Source organism: Lithobates pipiens, unplaced genomic scaffold (genome assembly GCF_037356315.1).
Source record: "Lithobates pipiens isolate NorthernLeopardFrog02 unplaced genomic scaffold, aLitPip1_a1.2 Scaffold_19, whole genome shotgun sequence".
Lineage (NCBI taxonomy): Eukaryota > Metazoa > Chordata > Amphibia > Anura > Ranidae > Lithobates > Lithobates pipiens.
Window position 1 is genome coordinate 328191287 of NW_027507764.1, and position 19497 is coordinate 328210783.

General features: G+C 41.8%; 1 protein-coding gene across 1 annotated transcript in view; it reads left to right on the forward strand.

Moving 5' to 3' along the window:
* Positions 1–19497, forward strand: part of CUNH5orf22 (chromosome unknown C5orf22 homolog) — a 166243-nt gene that overhangs the window by 92331 nt on the left and 54415 nt on the right. The window contains exons 3-4 of the mRNA XM_077492044.1: positions 4655–4804; positions 15645–16098. Coding sequence (XP_077348170.1) covers positions 4655–4804; positions 15645–16098 — 604 coding nt within the window. The remainder of the gene's footprint in view (positions 1–4654; positions 4805–15644; positions 16099–19497) is intronic.

The window sequence follows — 19497 nt, forward strand, 5'->3', positions numbered from 1 at the left end:
CATCCATCCATCCCTGTGTGTGTGTGTCTCCATCCATCCATCCATCCATCCCTGTGTGTGTCTCCATCCATCCGTGTGTGTGTGTGTGTGTGTGTGTGTGTGTGTGTGTGTGTGTGTGTGTGTGTGTGTGTGTGTGTGTGTGTGTGTGTGTGTCCAGCCTACCTTTGTCCCGAGCCTCCGTCCCGTGCCGTGCCCTTGCCTTGCATCCGTCCCGTGTCGTGCCTTGCCTTGCCCCCGTCTCGTCCCGTCCCGTGCCGTGCCGTGCCTTGCCTTGCCTCCGTCCCGTGCCCTCTTCGTCGGCGGCCATTGTAAAATTCAAAAGCTGCGCCGCCGCCTTCGCCTGTGATAGGCGGAACACTGAATTTCCCAGCAGCCTGTGTTCCGCCTATCACAGACGTCGTATCATCCTCGTCCGTAGTACGAGGATGATACGATGTCCGTGATAGGCGGAACACAGGCTGCTGGGAAATTCAGTGTTCCGCCTATCACAGGCGAAGGCGGAGCCGGAGGCGCGGCTTTTGAATAGAATGGCCGCTGTCTGTCTGCTCGACACGCTGATCGAGCGGGCAGACAGCGATGACTCGAGTATAAGCCGAGGGGGGCACTTTCAGCCTCAAAAAAGAGGCTGAAAATCTCGGCTTATACTCGAGTATATACGGTATATATATATATATATATATATAATGTGTATGTGTGTGTAAAAATGACAATAGATTGATACACTAACATAAACCAGCACTAGACGTTTATAAATTGTCACAACATTTGCTAAATTTTGTAGAATCCTTAAGGTTCTCGCCAGATGCATTGACCCTTCACATGTATGGGTCAAGATACACCTCGATTAAAACAACCATTGAATCGAGCTGTGTTTTGCCCCATGCATGTAAAGGGTCAACGCACCTGGTGAAGAACCCTATGGCGCCATTCACATCTAGCGATTTGGCATCATGGGCAGATTCTAGATTAAATTATTAAACCTACATTACAATTTTCTCCTTTTATGTGGGTATGAATTAATTCATCTGTTTTTATTCCTTATATTTTGTTTTTGAGAATGATATATGCTATATGATGTATGATTAGATGTTCTTCCATATTGGGTGGCTGTTTTTTTGCTCCTTTTTTCTTTCTCCTTTATGATTTGAGTTATACATCAATATTTTATGGTTTTGCTTTGCAAGTGTTTTTATTTTATTTTTTATTTTTTAATATTTTGCATACGTGTTTATACCATAAATGAATCAACACGGACTCTATGGGTTAATTGTCAGGGATCTGTGTTCTTCATTGAGCTTCACCTAACCGTTTCTTGTTTTATATGGGTGAACGTTCTTGGAGCACTTGATGTGTGAAACGCTTTTACTGGCTGTCCTGGGATTGGATGCGTTTCCTGTTATTTTTATTTGGATACATTTAATAAAGAAATTTTGATTTTATCATTTTGTTTAACCACTTGCAGACCGGACCATTTTGCTGGTCAAAGACCAGACCACTTTTTGCGATTTGGCACTGCGTCGCTTTAACTGACAATTGCGCGGTCATGCGACGTGGCTCCCAAACAAAATTGACGTCCTTTTTTTCCCACAAATAGAGCTTTCTTTTGGTGGTATTTGATCACCCCTGCGGTTTTTATTTTTTGCGCTATAAACAAAAATAGAGCGACAATTTTGAAAAAAACGCATTATTTTTTACTTTTTGTTATAATAAATATCCCCCAAAAATATATAAAAAAAACATTTTTTTCCCTCAGTTTAGGCCGATACGTATTCTTCTACATGTTTTTGGTAAAAAAAATCGCAATAAGCGATTATTGATTGGTTTGCGCAAAAGTTATAGCGTTTACAAAATGGGAATAGTTTGGTTGGGTTGGGCTTTCATTTAGTGAACACTGATCTCTGCTCCAATCACATGGAGCAGAGATCAGCGTCACTAGTTGCTAGGCAGAATGGGAAAATGCTGTTTACACGGCATTTCCTCCATTCGGCCGCTCCGTGAGACGATCGCGGGGATGCCCGCGGCGATCGAGTCCGCGGGTCCCGCGACCGGACTCACGGGGGTCCCGACCAGCCCTCCCGATGGCAGGGTGGCATTGAATATTGGACGTACATGTACGCCAATATGCCTGCCCGTGCCATTCTGTCGACGTACATCGTCGTGCGCTGGTCGGGAAGTGGTTAAAATAGAAGTGTGTGTGTGTGTATGTATATATGTGTGTATATATATATATATATATATATATATATATATATATATATATATATATTATAGTATATACAGGTGCATCTCATAAAGTTAGAATATCATCAAAAAGTTAATTTATGTCAGTAATTCAATTAAAAAAAAAAGTGAAACACATCAGTTTTTATATAGATGCATTACATACAGTGTGATCTATATTTCAAGCATGTCTTTCTTTTAATTTTGAGCATTATGGCTTACAGCTAGTGAAAACCAGAAAATTAGAATATTGCATAAGACCAATTAAAAAAAAAAAAAGGATTTTTAATATAGAAATGTTGACTTGCTGAAAAGGTATGTCCATGTATACATTACAGTATGCACTCAATACTTGGTCAGGGGTCCTTTTGCATGAATTACTGCATCTATGCGGCGTGGTGATTTGGGATTGCTGCGATTAGGAATCGCTGTGATTCTGGCCACAATTTCAAATTGCACTACAATGCTGGCAAAATGCAGCATGCAGGTTTGTGTGCCAATCCTTTTTTTATGACACCTAAAGCGCATGTCAGTTTTGGTGTGATGTATCGCAATAAAGCGTATTGCGCAAAGCTTGCCGCCCAGAAATGAGCGGGAGCTTCTTTTGGGCGAAAAGCTTTGCGTTATGCGGTTTGCCACAATAAATCATCTGACAGTCATGGCAAAAGCGCACCACATTTTGGTGACATTAAAAATTATTGGCACACATACATGCATGCTGAATTTTTCCAGCATTGCAATGTGATTTGGAATCGCAGGCAGAATCCCAGCAATTCCTCCCGCAATCCCAAATTGCTAGATGTGAACGGGGCTTAAGGATTCTGAGAATTTTAGGAAATATTGCGACATTTCATAGACTTTCAGCGCTGGTTTATGTTGGTACGTTTTGAACTCACCCGGGGGCAGCGGTGTGATTCCAGCTGCTTGTGGGACATCTATAAAACCTGATATAAGAACTTAATAGTTTGATGCACCAAAAATGAAAACGCCAATAAAACTGTACTTTTGGTCACAGTGAACCTAAATTAAAGGAACGTAGCTTGCTCAATACTAGATCTATTCTATAAATAAAACCAGCGCTCCGCTAATCCAAACACAATTATGCCAAAGTGCACAAACATAAATATGAACACTAGGAAATGTGTAATAAAATAGAATATCGCTCCATATAATAATCACAAAAGTCTTCCCATTTGCCAATTTGAAAACTAAGCCACTTAACTAATCCAAATACATTCCCCTCCACAAAACATATATGCATGGAAAGAGACGCAGAAGAGCCAAGACACTTCAATATTTCTTATTGACTTAAATGCTATATTTTGTTACTGTTATTGTAATCTTCTTTGGTTATTGTATAATGATTGAAATCTCAATAAAAATACAATTTGTAAAAAAAATAAAAACTAATTAAAACTACTCGTATATGAAAAATAGTAACAGTGCTTTTGTACTCGGTGCCCTAGGACTCTCTCTCTGTATAGTTCTGCATGCGAGGCGATTTCACAAAGTCTGGCTATGTCTCAGGGATAGGAGAGGGGACTACATTCTACATAACTATATATATATATATATATATATATATATATATATATATATATATATATATATATATATATATATATAATGTGTGTGTATGTGCGTGTTTACCTGTTGTTAATGAAGACATTCACATCCCATCTTAATTTTTTTTTTTTTTTTCCATATAGTTTGATACACAGTGATTAAGCTAAATGAATGTCTACATGTAATTTACATGTACTTTAAGCTCATCTAAAGGACAAGCACTTTCTGGGCAATGTAGAGAAGATAGATGGGGTCCCTAACCGCTCTCCTTTTCAGTGGATGGGAGGCCAGAGTGAACATTCCATTTATAGGTGCCTCTTCAGTAATGGTCCCTATAGTCACTGGCCTACTTTACATTTAGAGAAATCAGACCCTGCTGGCCGGGTTTCACATATACGCTGGAAACCTTCTAGAACCCAAGTCAGCAACCTGTTGAGCAGGTGACCAGCCCCCACCCTTTGCATACTTGCAGCTGCAGGGTTGGGAAAGCCTTGGAAATAGCTTGGGAGAGTTTGTCCCCGTGACTGAGCATGCCCGAGCTCTTACACTGACTGGTACTGCAGTGCGTGCCTCTGCATCGGTCCTCCCCCTCTAAACCATCCAAGTAACCCGGCACCCAGCGATCTTTGATCTCTTCCGCATTGTCCGAGTAGATCTCCACCTCTCAAAAATTGCCTATCCCTGTTCTAGACCTTATACACATGACAATATTTTGGAACGTTCTTTACATAGACTTGTTTGTAATACATGTTTTGTGGATATTTAAATGATGTTGTTACGGTTGGTAACAAATTATCAAACTCTTTTTCTTTTTTTCTAATGCAGCACTGTTCTGTGGTGGTCATTTCATATTTTTTTGTTGTTGCAGCGAATTAAGTATTGAGAACTGGATCATGCCTGTGGTGTATGCTGGTCACTTCTCTCAAGTTGTATGGATCCATCCTTCATGGGCTCAGCAAATAAAAGAAGGAAAGCACGACTTCCTGGTTGGCAAGGACAAGTCTACAACCACAATTAGGTATTTAGGAGACATATTTATGCATTGATAAAAGGACAATACAGAATTACTTTGTTCTGCTAAATGGCAGGCTCTGCATACCAATTGGGGGGGGGGGGGGTAGGGGTGGTTAAAATGCTTTAAAAACCCAACCCTTTTTTTTGTTTTAGAGTTAGAATGGTTAGAACTTTTGACAGGTGCGGTCTTGTGTCCCTGTTTAGCAGATGTTCCCTTTCCTGGTTGTCCCAGTTGTATATGTTACTGGGACTGGACGTTAGGGAAAATCCAAAAGGATTAAAGTGTATGCGAACCCTTATCTTCTAAGAAGAACAAAGTTCAGTTATATTCAATAGAATTGCAAGGGGTGTGTGTGTGTGTGAGATATATATATATATATATATATATATATATATATATATATATATATATATATATATATATATATATTATACACACAGGTGCTGCTCATAATATTGGAATATCATCAAAAAGTACATTTATTTCAGTAATTCAATTAAAAAAGTGAAACTTATATATTTTATATAGATGTGTTGCACACAGAGTGATATATTTTCAGCATTTCTTTCTTTTAATTTTGATGATTATGGCTTACAGCTACTGAAAATCCAAAATTAATTTTCTCAGAAATTAAGACCAATAAAAAAAGGGTTTTTTATACAGAAATGTTGGCTTACTGAAAAGTATGTCCATGTATACATTACAGTATAGTATGCACTCAATACTTGGTCGGGATTCCTTTTGCATGAATTACTGTATCAATGCGTCATTGATTAGAGGCATTCATAAAGCTGGTCAGCAGAGGGAAGCATGAAGTGCTCCAGAATTACCTAGTAGAGGGCTGCGCTGACTTTGGACTTGATAAAACACCCATAACCAACACCAGCAAATGACATGGCTCCCCAAATCATCAGACTGTGGTAAATTTAGCATTTCATTTGGAATCGAGGTCCCAGAGTCTTGAGGAACAGTGGAGAGTCATGGAATCCAAGTTACATGAGGTTCAATTTTCCACAGTCATTGATGATTTGGGGAGCCATATCATCTGCTGGTGTTGGTCCACTGTGTTTTATCAAGTCCAAAGTTGGTGCAGCCCTCTGGCAGGAAATTCTAGAGCACTTCATGTTTCCCTCTGCTGACAAGCTTTTTGGAGATGCTGATATAATTTTCCTGCATGACTTGGCACCTGCCCACACTGCCAAAAGTACCTGGTTTAATGATCATGGTATCACTGTGCATGACTGGCCAGCAAACTTGCCTGACCTAAACCTCATAGAGAATCTGTGGGGTGTTGTCAAGAGGAAGATGAGACAAACCAGACCCAACAATGCAGATGAGCTGAAAGCCGCTATCAAAGCAACCCGGGCTTCCATAACACCTCAGCAGTGCCACAGGCTGATCACATTTGATGCACCAATTCATGCAAAAGGAGCCCCGACCAAGTATGGAGTGCATACTGTACTGTATTATTTATATGAACATACATTTTTTGGTCTTATGTAATCTAATTTTCTGAGATACCATATATACTCAAGTATAAGCCACGTTTTTCAGCACATTTTATTGTGTTGAAAAAACCCCCACGGCTTATACTCGAGTCACTGTGCCCATCTGCAGCCTCATGTGCTTGATCTTCCAGTGCTGTGACATGCAATCAAGTCAGCGGCCATGCAGTGTAACAAAGCCCAGTCTTCTCCTCGTCTGTTATAGGCGAACGCTGACTCACTGCTGGGGAAACTGAATCAGTGTTTCGTCACGGACTTACACTGCCGACTAGACTGCATCTCACAGCAGCGGTGGTTTAGAGAGCGGACATCAGGTACATGAGGCTGCAGATAAACACAGTGAGGCAGGGAGATGGCACAGTGAGGCAGGGGGATGGCACAGTGAGGCTGCAGATGAGCATTGTTGACCCTCTTTTCCGCTTACAGTAGCTGCTGTATTTCCCACCCTAGGCTTATACTTGAGTCAAGTTTTCCCAGTTTTTTTGTGGTAAAATTAGGTGCCTCTGCTTATACTCGAGTATATACGGTACTGAATTTTGGGTTTTCACTAGCTGTAAGCCATAATCACCAAAATTAAAATAAAGAAATGCTTGAAATCACTCTGTGTTTAAGGCATCTATATAAAATATGTGTTTTCACTTCTTTAATTGAAATAAACTAACTTTTTGATGATATTCAAATTTTATGGGATGCACCTGTATTATCATTATAAATACTTTTTTCTTTTTTTATAGTGATTATTATTATTAGTGTTACGTGTTCTCGGCTGCATAAGGCAATTTTCTCAACTCCAGTCTTCAAGTACCCGCAACAATTTTCAGGATTTCCCTCAGATGAAACGGCTGTGGTAATTACTAAGGCAGTGAAACTGATAAAATCACCTGTGCAAAATAATGGAAGGCCTGAAAACATGACCTGTTGGGGGTGCTTGAGGACTGAAGTTGAGAAACATTGGCATAAATGACTTAGAGAGATAAGAATGGCGAAACATCAGTACACAAATCTTCCCAGCAAATGGATGTATGGAGGGCATGTCAGCACAAGTCTGATCATTGGAGGACAAGCAGAGTGTTCTCACAGCACAGCCAGAAATCTGACCATGCTGGGACAGATGTGCTCTCATGCAGAGCTTGGTCAGTTTAAATGGGAAAGCAGGGGCATTCTATTAGTGGCCACCAGAGGGTGCGTGCATTTTTATAGCACTGATCGCTGTATAGATGCCAATGGTCCCAAAGAAAAGTGTCAAAAGTCTCTGATCTGTCCATCGCAGTACCGCTAAAAATCACAGATCACCACCATTACTAGTAAAAAAAAAAAAAAAATGCCATAAATCTTTCCTCATAGTTTGTAGACAGTATAACTTGTGTGCAAACCAATCAATACACACTCATTGCGGTTTTTTTCTAACAAAAATACGTAGAAGAATATATATTGGCCTAAATTGATGAAGAAATTTTGTTTTTTTGAAAAAAAATTTGGGGATATTTATTATTATTTTTTTTAATCAAAATTGTCCCTATTTTTTTGTTTATAGTGCAATAAAAAAAATTCCCAGAGGTGATCAAATACCATCAAAAGAAAGATCTATCTGTGGGGATAAAAGGACACCAATTTCGTTTGGGTACATCGTTGAATGACCGCAATTGTCAGTTAACACGATGCAGTGCCAAATTGTAAAAAGTGCTCTGGTTAGGAAGGGGCTAAAATCTTCCCAGGCTGAAGTGATTAAGAGAGGATTTAACCCACGTTTGACAGATTTGCTCTTCCTTGTGTGATTAAAACAGTAAGTGAGAGCAGTGACATCCATTTGGGAAACAGATGGCAAAAAATAAATAAATAACAAAGTTCTTAATTTTAAGGATGGGTACATTGTTTACAAATCTTATGCTACTTGGCTATATCTAGACCAGTGGTTTCCAAACTGAGGCCCTTTACTTGCTTTTATATAGCCCTTGGGGCACGGTTTCATCCAGTTATACTAACGATGGGGCATAATTCCCATACTGACCCCAATGAAGGGACACTATTCCTCCCCAATGACACCAACGATGGGGCACTATTCCTGAATTGGCTGACATTCTAACCATGGGTGGCTTTGTCTCCACCATCTGGCTTGGCAAAAGTTGATTTTGTTAATCAGATTTTCAGGAAGGAACCAGCTAGAAAATTGTCTGCTGAACAGTGCGGCATCTATCCAGATGCAGTCAGGTTTTGGATATTCTGTAGCCACAGCTACCGGCTGCCTAAATACAGGAGTTGGCAGGGGAGATCCTCTACCCTTGCTCTTAAGTGTGGATGGAGGAATCTGTTTGTGTATGGCTCGCCTTAGTTTGGAAAAGGACATTTTATGCAGCAACCATATCTGTGGTAAGTTAGCTGCAATATATATTACATTTTCTACCTGGGTTTGGATATTCTTTAAGATTAATTTCTGTTTTTTAGTATAAAGGTTGGAAATTAGGTGTTCTCAGAATGCTGCGTTATCGGCTACCAATGGATATTATACAACAGGGTGACTGATATCAGTTTTTTGCTAAAACTTAAATACTCGCGCTAAGTGACACAGACTAATAATAATACAAAACTTCAGAAGCTTTCCACAGAGTGCTAAAAACCCAAATTGTAAGTATACAAATATACAGCGCTTACAGAAATACATGTGCTCATATAAAGTGCTGGCGTGCTCATGAAATGAAATGCTAAAGTGCTACATATAACGCATTCATATATAAATTCTGAAAATTATTCTTCTCAAATATTGTGCAAAGTGTTCCAAACAAAATAGTGTTTTAGTGTTCCAGTGATAATTCCAGGTGCTGTGTGCCATGCTCCCCTCTTGTGAGCCCACTCGCCAGAAATTCTGGCCCCTCAGCTTTGCCGTCTGTGGGTCATATACACTTGTGATCTATTGATCTGGTGAGATGGGATGAATTCCTCAGTAACTCCATATAAACGGGGGTCTTGAGGATGGCCAGAGTAAACTAATCCAACAGGCTCCCAAAAATAGAAAGAGAAGCTAATAGTGAAGTACTGCAGGGTCACACAATAAACGCACTGCAAGCGCCACTTACTAAGCTATGGGAAAAAAACAGGCATCAGTCAAGGAAACGGCTCTTTCGAGTTTGCCGCCGCTCCGCGTGCGTTTTACGGAGGGCAGAAGTGAGGTTAGTGGTTCAAGCACTTTAGCAATATATTTCATAGAACTCTAGCACTTTATATAAGCATGAGTATTTTTTGTAAGCGCTCTATAAATGTACTGTATATTGATATCAGTGTTTGGCAGGATGTAAACGCAGGATGCAAATCTAGACCTGGACAGATAGGCTTTACCTCCTCTACATTTCTATGATAAACCTTCATCTTGGACATTTTCACTTAGGGGTATACTCGCTTTTGTTGCCAGCGGTTTGGACATTAATGGCTGTGTGTTAAATTATTTTTAGGGGACGGCAAATTTACACTGTTATATAAGCTGTACACTCACTACTTTACACAGTGTTGTCACATGAAAAGATATAATAAAATATTTAAAAAATTGTTTGGGGTGTACTCACTTTTGTGAGATACTGCATGTCACTATTATTTCTTTGCTAAATATTTAAAGTTTCCATGTGGATATTTCTTGCATGTTCTTGTGATTTTATGATTTATGTGATTTTGAGATCCAAAGTTTTCTGATTTTCTATGTTATGTAAGACTTATGCCCTGTACATACGGTCGGACTTTCCGACGGAAAATGTGCAATCGGATCGTGTTGTCGGAAAATCAGATTGTATGCGGGCTACATCGGGCTTTTTCTGTCGGTATCTCCGACGCACAAAGTTTGAAAGCTGGATCTAAAATGTTTCAACAACAAAATCCGATCATTTAAATTCCGACCGTGTGTAGACAAATTTGACACACAAAGTGCCACGCATGCTCAGAATAAATTGAGAGGAAAGCTATTGGCTACTGTCCCGTTTATAGTCACGACGTACGCGTTGTACGTCACCTCGTTCTAAACGATCTGATTTTCCAATCAACTTTGTGTATGCAAGACAAGTTTGGGCCAATTTTGTCATTGGAATGTCAAACCGTGTGTACAGAGCATTAGTCCACTTAAAGTGGTTTTAAAGGCTCAAGGTTTTTACCTTGATGCATTCTGTGCATCAAGGTAAAAACCTTCTGGCTGCAGCTTCCTGATCAGCCTTCCTTTATACTTACCTGAGCCCGCTCTCAATCCAGCAATGTGCACAAGAGCAGTGGCATCTCCCATGTCTCTCTATCCTCATTGGCTTACACAGTGAATCTCAGCCAGTGAGGAGAGAGCAGGGCTGAGCTGCGCTCTGCGTGTGGATGAACACACAGAGCTTGACTTGGAAACAAACCTGCTTGAGTGCCTCTATACCAAGAGGCTTGCTATTGGGGGCACTTCGAAGGGGAGAGGAGCCTTCCAGTGAGGGACCCGAAAAAAAGGATCAGGGCTGCTCTGTGCAAAACCATTGCACAGAGCAGGTACATAATAACATGGTCACTCTGCTCTGTGCAAAACCATTGCACAGAGCAGGTGCATAATAAAAAATAAAATCTTTCCTTTTTATAATTGCTTTAAGAGCTCATTCACATGGGCAGAAAAAAATGCTCTGTTTAGCTAAAAGTAAAAGTTGGTTTTAGGTAGGTGTACACTGGCTCTATTACTGAAGTCTTCCCTCCTGCTGCATGTTATATGATTTTAAAACGATGTAGAATGATTAGTCCACCGGTAGTAAATGATACCCTCTCATAATGGTCACAAGGGTTGGACAGACATGGCAATAGAAAAGGAAAGATATTGCAATAAAAGCATCTATGAGACACATGTATAGTAAAGCCATTGGATAAATGCAACCTCTTCCCCTCCACAGCGTCCACCCAGAGCTAAAATGTTAGTTGTGTGTCCATGTATGTTAAGAAATGAATACAGTTTTTAAAACGCAATATAAATACAGTAAAACCTTGAATTGAGAGCATAAGTCGTTCCAGAAACATGCTGTAATTCAAAGCACTTGTGTATCAAAGCAAATTTCCCCATAAGAAATAATGGGAACTCAAATGATTTGTTCCACAACCATTTATTCATAAGTTCTTCAGTTTATAGTCAATATAAAAAAGATTATGGCAATGTGATGGATTGCATAAACCATAAAATGTCCATCTACGAATAAAAGCCTCCACAAGGGGATTATAAGCAAAATCCAGCAGGAGCTACAGACTATAAAAGAGAGGAGAAGTGCCTCTAAGTGTATCATTATGGTTAAATTTCATGAAGGTGCAACATTTAGCAACTCACATGGTTGATGATAAAAATAGGCACATGGTACAGGCATCTGGGGTAAAGCTGTCCACTCTCAATCTGCAATTGTGACCCGGAAGACTACCCTGCAGTAGAGCAATCTGAAAGTGAGGCTTGAACTGCTTGTGGAGCGCAGCCTGGAAGGGATGGTGTTGATGGCAGTGCAGAGGATGGTCTGTGGACCGCTTTACCACGGATGCCTGCATACTTAGATGTGCCTGTGTTAATCATCAACCATGTGAGTTGCTAAATGTTGTACCTTCAATTATTATTAATATACAGGATTTGTATAGCACTGACCGTTTGCACAGCGCTTTACAACATTAGAGCAGACAGTACAATTACAATACAATTCAACACGGGGGGAATCATAGAGCCCTGCTCATTAGAGCTTACAATCTAGGAGGGAGGGTCAAGTTATACAAAAGGGTAATAGCTGTTTAGGATGAGCTAATGAAGAAAATAATGCAGTTACTAGATGGAGGCAGGATAGGCTTCTCTGAAGAGGTAAGTTTTCAGGGATTGGCTAAAAGTGGATAAATTTGGAGACAGTCTGACAAATTGGGGTAGGGAATTCCAGAAGCTGAGCAAGGCTCGGGAGAAGTCCTGGAGGCAGATATGGGAGTAGGTGATGAGGGAGCTAGAGAGCAGGAGGAGGTATTGGGAGGAATGAAGAGGGTGATTAGGTTGGGATTTTGAGACTAGGCTAGTGATGTAGCTGGGGGCAGAGTTGTGGATGGCTTTGTAACTTTATTGTAAGTATTTTGAATTTAATTTGTTGGGCAAGTGGCAGCCAATGGAGGGATTGGCAGAGAGGGGTAGCAGACACTGAGAGGTTTGTAAGGTGGATGAGTCTGGCAGCAGCATTCATGATGGACTGAAGAGGGGATAGTCTGTTTTAAAGGTAAGCCGATGAGGAGGGAGTTTCAGTAGTCGAGGCAAGAGATAACCAGGGAGTGAATCAGGAGCTTTGTGGTTTCATTGGTTAGAAAGGGATGTCGTTTAGAGATGTTGCGGAGATTGAGGCGGCAAGCTTTGGAAAGTGATTGTATGTGGGGCCAAAAGGAGAGTTCAGAGTCCAGGATAACACTCTGACATGTGGGGATGGGTGGATGGTTGTGCCATTGCTCTTGACACATAAGTCAGGGGAAGAGGCACGAAGGGGAGGAAATAATATAAGCTCGGTTTTGGACAAGTTGAGTTTGAGGAAATGGTGTGACATCCAAAAAGATATATCTGTTAGTAAGTTAGTGATGTGTGAGGAGACTGATGGAGTGGGTTGAGGGGTGGAGAGGTAGATTTGGGTGTTGTCAGCATAGAAATGATATTGAAAGCTGTGAGAGGATATCAGCTGACTCAAGAAAGAGGTGTAGATTGAAAATAAGAGGCTCAAGAAAGAACCTTGGGGGACCCCGACGGAGAAGGCAAGAGGAGTTGAGGAAGTAGAATTGTAAGTGACACTGAAGGTGCATTGAGATGGGTAGGATGGGAGCCACTGAAGAAGACAGCCACGGAGACCGAGGGAGTAAAGTTTTTTGAGGAGGAGGGCGTGGTCAACCGTGTCAAATACAGCTGAAAGGTCCAGAAGTAAGAGTAGAGAATAGTGTCCGTTGGTTTTTGCAGTTAGTAGGTCATTTATGAGTTTTAAAAGAGCAGTTTCTGTGGACTGTTGAGGGTCGAAATCCAGATTGAAGGAGATAAAGAAGGTTATTCTTAATGAGGTGGTCACTCAAATGGTTGTAAACCAGGCGCTTAAGGAGTTTAGAGTAAAACGGGAGCAAGGAGATAGGGTGTAGGCTGTTCAGATTGGTAGGGTCCAAGGACGGCTGTTTAAGTATGGAGGTGACCAATGCATGTTTTAGCGCACGGATATGCAATTAGCGGCCCTCCAGCTGTTGCAGAACTACAAGTCCCATGAGGCATAGCAAGACTCTGACAGCCACAAACATGTCACCCAGAGGCAGAGGCATGATGGGACTTGGAGTTTTGCAACCGCTGGAGGTCCGCTAATTGCATATCCCTGTTTTAGAGCATTGGGGAAGATGCAAGAGGTGAGGGGAGAGATTGAAGATATGGGTTAGAGAGTGTAGGATAGAGTCAGAGGGTGACCATAGTATTTAAGAAGGGAATAGGGTCCAGGGGACAGGTGGTCAGGTGGGCGTTAGAAAGGAGTTTAGCAACTTCATCTGTTGTAGCAGATTTGAATAAGGGGAGTGTCAATTGTACCTGTTAACATGGGGTCTTAAATGGGGGAGATCCCTGTAAAGTGGAGATTTCATCACGGATTGTATCAATCTTGTTTTTGAAGTGATTAACACTCTCCTGGAGTTAGTGGGTGGAGCCGGTAGAGGAAGAAGTAGAAGAGTTTATGGGGACTGGATGAGAAGGTGTTAATAAGAGTTGTAAAATAGGTCTGCTTGGCAGTGTGGAGGAAAGAATAGTATTTTTGGAGGGCAGATTTGTATTGGTTGAAGTCTTTGAGAGACTTTGTCTTGTACCGCAGATGCTCTAGAACGCGACTGTTTTTTGAGAAATCTAGTGTCATGTGTTTGCCAGGGTTGTAGGGGTCGCGGCCTGATTCTGCGTGGAGTGAGGGGAGCAAGTTTGTACAGGGGGAAGAACAGGGATTTATTGGAGATGGAAGTGGCTTGGTTGGGGCAGGACAGGGGAGAGATTTTATCATAGAGGTGGTCGGTAACAGAATAGAGGAGAGAAGAGTTGAAGTTGCGAAATTTTCTATGGGTGATGGTTAGGCAATTGGAGGGAAATGTGGTGGAAGACGGGGAGAGAGAAACTGATAAGGTGGAGAGAGGAAAAGATTGTTGGAGAAGTTGCATGGAGTGCATAGGGAGAATACAAGGTCAAGGGTGTTACCATCAGAATGAGTAGAAGCCTGTACCCATTGCTTCAGGTCAGATGAAGAGGTTAGACTAATACTGCATACACACGACCGGACTTTTTGACAGCAAAGGTCCGACAGAATGAGTCTGTCGGACAATTTGATCGTGTGTGGGCTCCATCTCACCTTTGCTTAGCAAAAATCCGGCGGACTTTAGAAATAGAACATGTTTTACATTTTTCCATCGGCACTCCGCCGGACCGAAAAATCAGTTCGTGTGTATGCTAGTCCGACGGACAAAAACCGACGCTAGGGCAGCTATTGGCTACTGGCTATGAACTTCCTTATTCTAGTCCAGTCGTACGTCATCACGTTCGAATCCGTCAGACTTTGGTGTGATTGTGTGTGGCCAAGTCCGTTCATGCGAAAAGTCTGTCGGAACTCCGCCGAAAGTCCGTCGGAAAGACTGTCGGACCTAGTCCCTCGAAAAGTCCGGTCGTGTGTACGCGGCATAAGAAGTTTACAAGTAGCAGGAATGTTCGTATTAGCAGGGATGATGAAATCACAAGAAGGATTGTGGGAATTTCCAAAGAGAGAAAGTAGGGTAGCCAGGCAGAAAACTCATCAAGGAAAGTCGATAATGGTCCAGGGGGCCGGTAGATCACAGCAATTCTTAGGGGAGTTGGAGAGAATAGACGTATACATTGAGCTTCAAATGATGAGAGGGAAAGAATAAATGTAACCATATTGCTACACTTAGAGACGCTTCTCTTTTCTACTCAGTTGTGACATGACATTGCTCTTATATCAAGACATCACTTGTATATCAAGTCAAAATCTATTCAGACATTTAGCTTGTCTTGCTCTCAAATCAAGGTTTTTTTTTAACTTTATTTTTCTTGCCAGTGTTCTTTTTTCCTTTTTTATTTTCATTGTGATTCCAGTCTTAAGAATACCGACCAGCAAAGTTAGACAACAGCAGCAGGCAGCAATATGTGAAGCTTATTTCTGTCAGCTGCTTCAGGGGACAGATTTGACTTTGACAAGCAAGTGCTACTCTTCTCACAGACAGTTATATTGATCTAATTTGAATCATGCTAGTTATACAGCAACCTGTATCCAGAAGACAGAAAAGGCCAGATTTTAAAACCGTGGCCTACAAATATGTTTTCTATTTTATTAATTCAGGGTCACCAGCACAGATGATTACTTTCTAAGTGATGGGCTTTACGTTCCTGAAGAGCAGCTTGAAAACCCCAAGCCTCTTCACTTGGATGTCATCTTGTTGAACCCTGTGACGGAACCAGGCTGTGAAGATGCAGAAAAAGGTGAATCTGCTGCTAAAAAACGAAAGCTTGCGGAAAATGATGAATCGGCAGGTGGTCCTGCCTATGCATTTCAATGTGCTTCTTCGCAGGGAGCCTCCTTTGCTTTGTGTGATGGAGCAGAAAGCTGTTTGAGAAAGGGCACTTCCTCTACTGACAGCATGGAAACAAGTGGCGATATCCACACCATATCTTCACAGAATGCCAAACTTGCAAGAACTATTATGGAAATCCTGCAGAAAGAAGATGCTTATGCCCTGGATATAGATTTAGATTTCTTTTCCGTCAAGAATCCTTTTAAAGAAATGTATACGCAGGTATGTGTATCCCAGTAGAAACTAATATGAGTAGCTGACTTCAAACTTTTCACTTTCTATGCCATCACTGTTCATAATGGATTGTTCTTCCATAAATTGACCTTCTTGTAAAATACAGATCGCCTATTTATAGTGGCATTTTAACATTTTTCCATATCTCTGGCATAGAGTTCAGAAAACCACTCAGATTCGTACACCAGGATCTGCATGACACTGGGGGTTGATTTACTAAAACTGGACAGTGCAAAAGTTAGAAACTGATTGGCTACCATGCATAGCTGCACCAGATTTTTCAATCTTATCAATCCTAAATTTTAATGGGAAGTATGTTTTTCTTTTTTTTTCTTCTTTTTTTTTTCATACTTGCCTAAGTGGATGCAGCATCAGTCAGATGCTGCGTCTGTTAAACCCCCCCCCCCCACCCCACCCCCGCCTCCTCTAAAACTGAAAACCAAGTGATTGAACACCCCTCCTCGCTCACTGGAACGCTGAACTGTGGAGAGGATGGGAGCAGCCGGCTCAGGCTCTTAACAGCTCGATGAGAAGCTGAGCAGGGTGCCGGTCCAGGCTGGGTGCTGGAACTAGATTCCATGGTCATGATGACGCCCCAGACCGACTCTGTGACATCAGCAGAGAGCGGACTTCCACCCGCTCTCTGCCGGTAACGCGAGTGCAAAACGAACTGCACTCTTGTGATCCACTAGAGAAGTACAGCCAAACAAGCTTTGGCTGTAGTTCTCCTTTTAGTAGATCAACCCCACAATGTGTTGTCTTAGTGCCGTTAGACTTATTAAACCCTATTTCAAACCAGCTGTATTCTTCACTTGAAGAGTTTTACCTGAGTTATAACCAGAGATGCTTTGTACCTGCCATGCATCCAGCACACACTTAACCACTTGCTTACTGGGCACTTAAACACCCTTCCTGCCCCGACCAATTTTCAGCTTTCGGTGCTCTCACATTTTGAATGACAATTACTCAGTCATGCAACGCTGTACCCAAATGAATTTTTTGTCCTTTTTTTCTCACAAATAGAGCTTTCTTTTGGTGGTATTTGATCACCTCTGGTGTTTTTATTTGTTGCGCTATAAATGAAAAAAGACCGAAAATTTTGAAAAAAAACGCATATTTCTTTTTTTCTGTGACAGAATTATGCAAATTATTAATTTTTCTTCATAAATTTTGGCCACAATTTATACTGCTACATATCTCTGGTAAAAATAACCCAAATTAGTGGATATTATTTGGTCTTTGAGAAAGTTAGAGAGTCTACAAGCTGTGGTGCGATTCGCACAAAATTGATCACATCTGATGTACTGGTGGCCTATCTCGCTTCTTGTGACCCGAACAAGTCAGGAAAGTACAAATACCCCCCAAATGACCCATTTTTGGAAAGTAGGCATTCCAAGGTATTTAGTAAGAGGCATGGTGAGCTTTTTGATGTTGTCCTTTTTTTCCCACAATTCTTTGCAAATTAAGATTTTTCATATTTTTTTCCACAAAATTGTCATTGTAATAGGTTATTTCTCTCACATGGCATGTGTATACCACAAATGACACCCCCAAAAAAATTCTGCTACTCCTCCTGAGTATTACAATACCACATGTGTGGGACTTTTTCACAGCCTGGCCACTTAGAGAGACCCAACATGCAGGGAGCGCCATCACGTGTTCTAGGAGCATAAATTACACATCTAACTTGTTGACTACCTATTACACTTTTGAAGGCCCTGGAGCACCAGGACAATCACATGTGACACTGATGACAGATGGCACTGATACGTGGCAATGATGACACTTATACGTGGCACTGATGACAGATGGCACTAATATGTGGCACTGATGACAGATGGCACTTATACGTGGCACTGATGACACGTGGCACTTATGCGTGGCACTGATGACACGTGGCACTAATATGTGGCACTGAAGACACATGGCACTAATATGTGGCACTGAAGACACGTGGCACTAATACGTGGCACTAATACGTGCCACCGATGACAGATGGCACTAATACGTGGCACAGATGGCACTAATACGTGGCACAGATGGCACTAATACGTGGCACCGATGACAGATGGCACTAATACGTGGCACCGATGACGCATGACACTGATGACAGATGGCACTGATAAGTGGCATTGATGACACGTGACACTGACAACAGATGGCACGTGACACTGACAGGTGGCACTGATGACAAATGGCACTGACAGATGGCACTAATATGTGGCACTGATGACAGATGGCACTATGTGGCACTGATGACACGTGGCACTGATGACAGATGGCACTTATACTTGGCACTGATGACAGATGGCACTTATACGTGGCACTGATGACAGATGGCACTTATACGTGGCACTGATGACAGATGGCACTTATACGTGGCACTGATGACAAATGGCACTTAACGTGGCACTGATGACAGATGACACTGGGGACAAATGGCACTGACAACAGGTGGCACTGGGGACAGATAGCACTAACAGGTGGCACTGGGGGCAGGTAGCACTGGGGCGGATGGCAGGAGGCACTGGGGCAGGATGGCACTTTTTTTAACTCACGGCCGCTGCAGCCGTTCATCTCTCCCCCCTCACACGCTGTCTGTGAGGAGGGAGAGCGGCGCTGAGAGATGATCTCATATGTTTACATATGAGATCATCTCCCATTGGACACGCCGATCGCGCTGTAAACGGCCGCTGTGATTGGCCGTTTACAGCGATCTGTGTTTGCCTGTCTCCGGGGGACACGGCAAACACAGAACTTCCCCGATGCGCGCCCGCGGCGACGCACATTGCGGAAGTAAATAACAGGACATCCAGGGACGGCCTCCCGGACGAAAGCGCCTGCTCTACGGCCGTCATTCGGCTATAGGGCGGGCGCGAGGAGGTTAAAGAATAAGTTCACCTTTTATAAATAAAAATAAATGTGCATTTATTATTGTTTACCTGGTGCCTGTAAAGCATTGCACCCACTATCAGCAGATAGCTGGTGCCATGCAGGACTCCTTAGTCCATGGTGGTTCATTGAAACTACAAGTGGACAGCCACAAAGGATGTTGGTAATTTTAGTTTGCCATTCATAGAACTCTGTGAATGAAGATTCCCTGCTTGCTGTCATTACAGGAAGTGGGAGCAGATGGCAGCTGCAGGGGTGGGAACGTGTTACATGTTCCACCCTAAAAATCAGTGGAACATGTAACATGTTCTCAAAGGTGAACTTATCGTTTAAACGTTAATTGCAGGTCAATTACGGAGGACTGTAAAAGGAAATGTATAATGCCTTTAGTTTTTTATTTTCTTTATTATGTTACTTACTAAAAATAATTTTTTTAAAAGGTTTTATATTTTGGTTAAGATAAATATGCCATTTTCAGCCAGTAGATGGCTATCA